Below are 6,000 nucleotides of genomic sequence, written 5' to 3'. Positions count from 1 at the left end.
TATCACAAACACACACATTGTGAAGAAATGCTCATGTGTGTGGTGAACATGAATCTCTGTCTTCCCTGCAATGCTCCAGCTTCATTCCTGAAGGGACCCAGAAGGTTTCCTCCAAGGAACCAGGAGTCTTTCAGTTATGTCTGTTTTACACTTAGATTCTCCACTTCCCTGATACAAAAACAGCGACACTGGTTCTACAGGTTCTAGAAACAGAACACCGACGGGAGGATTATCTGAGCCACTGGATGCGCACGCCTGGTAGCAAAAGTCTGTGATTTCTCTGTAAATGACTAATCTGAAATAGACACGATGAAGCGTCCACAGCTTCGACTTCAAATGATTTAGAACAAAAATAGAACGAGCCGTGGACCTCGTCGCATCCCTGTCCCATTGGATGTAAACAACATTTGTAAGAAATTGGGTTGGTTAAGAAAGTTTATCCACATATCTGGATAGCAATAAAAACCGTTTCCTAGGAAACTGTAAGATCCTGGACCACACAGCAAAAACAGCCCAACTAAGAGGAAAATTAGGTTGATAATCAAAATTCAAGGTACAAATTTACACCATGGTTCTCAACTCCTGTGATGATGGCCAAGGGCACTGGGCGTGGATCTTGGAGGGCGTAGCTGTTTTCCTTCTGTCTCCTGCTGGGATCTTGCTTGTGAAGCTCATTGGTCTGGTCTGGACTCCTCCACCGGGAGTCCCCCGCACGGCCACCGACTTCCTGTGCGTGTTCGTCCTTTGTTCCAGGGTGGTCAATATTGTCCTTCCGCTGCTAAGGACACTACTGTCTCATGTCTTCCCATTTCTTCCAGGACAGCCGCCAGCATGCTCAGGTTGCCGTCTGGGAAGTTCTGGGCCTCCCAGAGGTCCAGGATGACACCGGTCGGGCTGGATTTGGTGGCGAAGTAATTCAAGTACCTGCAATGGGGCAGGGGGGAAGGGCGTGACTTACAAATCTAATCTATTTTCTCTTTCTCAACCCTCCCATCTCTCCACTTGTCGTTAAGTCTCAGGCCCCACTGTGGTTGACAGCGAGCCGCCCTCAAGAACGAGCCGGTATGTAATTAGATCAGCCCCAGAGAAGAGACATGATGTTTAACTTTGTTAACCTCAACTCTGAGTAAGATAATTTAAGAGACAGGATGTCTACGGGTCACTTCCTAAACAGGAAATCGAGAGACTTGTGTTTTCTCTCCCGCCCGGGCTCTGATGATCCCTGACAGGTCACGCGGTGGCTTTTGCTCGGCAGGGAAGGCGACATTCCCCAAAGCAGAGGCTCTAGAGAGGTCTCTTTATATAACTAGATATCCACGTTATGTCAGCATGTTAACTATTCCTCAAACATTAGGTGCTGTGCCATTGCAGACGAGGAACAATACTTAGTTTAGTTTATTATGTAGGGAGATCAGCCCATCAGCTTTGCAAAGCGGATCACAAAACGTGATACTTACAAACGTCAAATGAGCCCAGAATGACTCTTAGCACTGTGCGTGCAAACCCGCAGCGAACGTGCAAAGAAGGAGCATGATGTTAATACGTATTTGTAGGATGAAAAAGTAAATAGACATCCAGATAGAAGGCAAGGAATGCTCCCCTACGTCTAACGATCATCAGTCTCGGAGACCAGCCACACGCACCTGTCCCCACCCACCTGTCCAGGTTGAGCTTGTGCGCCAGCATCCTCCAGTCGTGGCCTCTGGTCTGGGGGGCGTCCAGGCTGCTGCAGAGCTTTTGCCGGATGGGGAGGGGGATGCTGAAGGCGCTCGGCCCGGTGACAGTCGTGATGGTGCTCGCGGGGTCCAGCAGTGGCAAGTCGATGCCAGTAGGTTCCTGGCATTCCGGGACAAGAAAAACACAGCATTATGTCTCCAGACAAAAGCAATCCCCAGCGAACCAATCAACACACTGCCTGGCTCTGAGCCATAGGAAAAGAACCAGGACTCTTCTTCTCTGCAGCAAGAATGGCTTCTCCCAGGCCCGAAAGGTGGGTGTCCTTGTATATAAGCTGGCTGAGAAGAGGTCCACAGATTTGGAAGCTAACTTTTCATGGCGTCGGATTTATGGGTCTTGCATGAGGACTGGGTAGGATGGAAATCTCTGGGGTGATCCAGTAGCACCTTTTCTGATGGGATTCTCCAGGGCAAGAGGGAATAGCGATGCTCTTACAGGTTTACATTTCGGGAGGGGAAAATGTTCAAAAGGGCAATTCTCTGAGCATGAACAGATCTGAGATTAGGAGGCTGAAAGTTAAAGCTTCTGAGAACTGTCTGATGCTGAGGGTAAAGCCCTGGGCAACGGCCCTAGTAAAGTACCCCTCTGACCCCTGCAGAAGATGACTCCGTTCTACTTTTGTAGAATGAAATGGAACACAGCTAAGTGATATCAATTTAAGACTAATTTTTTTTTTTAAAAGAAAATGGTAAACACAGTATATGATTGCCTTAGGGCAAGCTGTTAACGACATCCTCCGGTTGCTGTACACCCTTATTATATTTTTTTTAAATCTAATTTTAGTAGAGAAAACCATAAATTGGCTCTTAAAATAGTTTCAGCTCATAAAACCGCATAAATGCAAAATCGGAATTTCATCTGCAGGAGAAAGTCTAATCATTTTCTGATCACTTCTGCTGGTTGGCAAAGCAAAAAGCAAATGTTGCCGGGGAACGATTACAGCAATAACAGAAAATCTACTTAGTCTACTTTAAATGTCAGCTCTCTCTGTTTTCTAAAGCAGGTGACTCCTTGGTGTGAGTATGAGTTGCTGGAGGTTGAACTGGCCACACCCAGCTTCAGCCCTCATGAAGTCTCTGGTGTCTGAGTGCCCAGCTCGGGGGGGGACAGTGCCACCGTCGCCCAGACACCCCAAACCCTGCTGTGACCTCTCCAGCCGCGGGTGCCCTGGCACTGCAGGCAAAGGGGTAGATCTGAGTGAGGATCACGACCCACAGCTCTTTCCCTGTAAGTCACAGAGCCCCCTCCATGGGACTGAAGAGAGAGAGGGTTCCTGACTCCAGGCAGTTCGGGGGGTCAAGAAAGGCGGCTACAAGAGTGACCGCGGGCACTCGCCACGCTTATCAGTGGATTTAGGTTCGCGATGCCTGAACCAACCGCCCCGATGCCTGCATGGGGCATAGAAGGATGTATGGAGGGTGGAGGTGACACGAAGTCACAGGTCAGTGCCATCGCCCATGTGCAGGTCCTGCTTGCTTCTTTTCTGCACCATAATAACAGGACTCCAGCCACATCCCCTGATACACTGCCACCCCGCTGGGCCCTGGGTGGCAGTGGAGGGTACAGTCTGCACGGGGGAAGGGACTTCTTTTTATAGCACTGAGACTGTGTCGCCAGAGAGTCTCTGGACTGTCGGCCACAGGAGCCCCCTCCGGGTGACCTGTGATCCCACACTCCTGCCAGACTCACCCACGCAGTGAGGGACATTTGCAGGACCTTCCCACATGGCTGGGAAGAGGCCACAACGGTGACGCGTGCAGAGCCAGAACCTGCCATGGAGGAGGGGGCCCCATACACATGTGCATCCATTCTGCACAGCCTGTCCCCACCCTTTCTCGGGGTGCCCCGTCACTCTTCCCAGAGTGTGAGGACCACGCGCTATTGCTAGTGCCAGGTCTGAGTTCTTCTGCCCTTTCCTTGAACCTCTGCGAGGCAAACCTCTCCAAGCCCGGCCCAAAGGGCACGAGCCCAGCAGCCCCCGAGCAAGCCCACCCCGGGGCCTCCTGGGCACTGCTGCCTTCCTCCCATTGTCCCCTAGCACGCTGGCTGTTTGTACGCGTCACCCCCTTTGATTTCGCAAATCTCCTGGAGGTGAGTATATGTCTGCCACCCTCAGCACCGGGCTCTTCCCATAGAAGCGTTAATATTTGTTGTACAAGACAATGATTTTTTCCTTGTACAGAAAAAACAGGGGGTCAGTCCCTGATGGACGCCCACCTAGGGAGTAGCAGGTGGCGCTTCCTTCCACCTAAAAGTGCCCAGGGCTTTGTTAAATCCCAAAGTTCAAGGTCAAAGACAGGCATGGGTCTCACTCAGGGTTGTCCCCCTTCCCTTGGAGAACAAAGACCCATCACCATTTCCCGGGGGCGACACAGTCCTGAGCTGTCTAACCCTGGCGACGCCCCGGATCCATTTCTGTGCAGCTGAACGGGACGTAATTTCTTGTCTCTCCCATCAGATGGCCGACTAGCCTTAGAGGAGAAAGAAAACTCCATCTATACACACATCTCATCCGGTAATTCCAGCTGCTATTAGTTCTTCCTTTACTCCCAGGTAAAAGCAGAGTTGGTGCGAGCAGAATGCTTATTACGATAATCGCTTATGATACTGGTACCATCTGCCTTTGATGTTCCGATTCCCTTAGTTAAACATCTGATTTTTTCAGCATTAACCAAACAGCTGCGCCAGGCAACGCCACGCATTTCCAGAACGCCACACGGTCCCGAGACGACAACTTTCCACCCCCCTAGTCTGACTCTTTCCTAAAGTCACTTAGAGAAACTAGATTTCCCAAATGGCCAGTAGGGGCAGGTACGCAGATGGGCTGGCCATCGCAGAGGGATGTTACCGTGTGCATTTTCAATATTCCTCTTGGTCTACACAAACATGCGACGATGCATCACTCCTTCAGAAGAGATTATGAGATCTGGCAAATGTAAGAAATTCCAATAACTGCTATTATTACCTATTAATCGAGCAGATGATTCATACGGCCGCCTAAAGCTACACCTTTTGCAGGGTGCACAGCCTTGAACTAAGGCACGTTGGGAGCACCAGCTGGGGGATAAATATATACACACCATCTTCTTTTTCCCCCTGAGCTAACTTTCATTTACTTATATTTACTTTTCATTTATATAGGAACTGAGTTTCCTTTTGTTTGCTGGTTTTGATAGAAGTGACTCTGAAGCTTCCGTGGAGGACAGATTCCATGGATTGCAAGGGCAGAGTTTACCCAAGAGCCCGTCCCGCTAAGGGCCTCAAGGTCAACAATAAAAAGGATGAATATGCACTAAGCAAGTTCTGTTCAGAGTACTTACTGTCATTATTTAATTCCCACCAGGGCCCCAAATTGGTGATACAAATTTCCACTTGGGGAAACTGAGGCAAGAAGAGATTTAAGCAATTGCCCATACCCCCATGGAACTATCCATGTGGGAATCTCCCATGATGGGCGTTTGACTATAACTGAAAGGAAACAGAAGGCATGAAGAAATTACAAAATTCCCTCTCCTCGACGCCATTTTTAACTTTGGTGGTCAGGGGTAGCTTCCTGGTTCCTCTCTCTGTGCTTGTCTATGAAATAAAGACTACAAAATAAGAAATCTTTTGTCGTCTTTCACATTTTGGCATTCATTCATGCCAATCCTTTTAGTCTTCTAGCCATTTTCATTCTCAGGCTTCATCTCTGCAATGAAAGGCTCTGGCTCTAGCTGAGGTGGGCAGAGCACCCTGAAGGGGACAGTGGGTGGGCTCCTGCAATAGTCCCGGCATGTGTCACGCACAGCCTGGTGTCCGCGGTGGGCTACAGGTCCTCCGCAGGCCCGCGTGGCTTTATAAATGACGGGGGGTGAGCGCCCCTGCGTGGTGGGTGGCAGGTGGGAGGGGGCAGCCCATGTCTGGCGAGCCAGCTCCTTCTGGGGAGAGGGGACACTGGGCCTGGAACCCCAGCCCACCTGGCATCCTGCCCTGTGACCCTAGGAACGAGCCCTGTTCAGAAGAAAGAAACCACCAATGGAGCCTTTCTCTCCTTGTTTATGGGTTGTCAGTCCCATTGTGCCCTTTTTCTGGGAGGTTTTGACGAGGATCCGGGTCTCAGAACTTTCCAGAGCCCATTGTTCATCGGCGCCCCGCCCTGCTCCCCAACGTCACTGCCCACATCCACGCTCCCTCCCTCCTCTGCACACCGGGCGCTGCATTCAAATGCTAACACAACGGCGGGACGCAGGGACCCCAAAGCCAAAGCCACAGCCCGCCCCTAAA

At 50.4% G+C, this 6,000-nt stretch overlaps 1 protein-coding gene across 1 annotated transcript in view; it reads right to left on the bottom strand.

The window, feature by feature from the left end:
- Positions 1–523: 523 nt before the first annotated feature.
- The window catches only part of UNC5C (unc-5 netrin receptor C), a 345,841-nt gene continuing 340,364 nt past the window's right edge, over positions 524–6,000 (bottom strand). The window contains exons 15-16 of the mRNA XM_069485492.1: positions 1,658–1,836; positions 524–924 (exon numbers count right to left, since the gene is read on the bottom strand). Of these exons, the coding sequence (XP_069341593.1) occupies positions 759–924; positions 1,658–1,836 (345 nt within the window). The 3' untranslated portion in view covers positions 524–758. The remainder of the gene's footprint in view (positions 925–1,657; positions 1,837–6,000) is intronic.

This window comes from Eulemur rufifrons, chromosome 13, assembly GCF_041146395.1.
Source record: "Eulemur rufifrons isolate Redbay chromosome 13, OSU_ERuf_1, whole genome shotgun sequence".
Lineage (NCBI taxonomy): Eukaryota > Metazoa > Chordata > Mammalia > Primates > Lemuridae > Eulemur > Eulemur rufifrons.
This window is presented reverse-complemented; position numbering and strand designations above follow the sequence as displayed.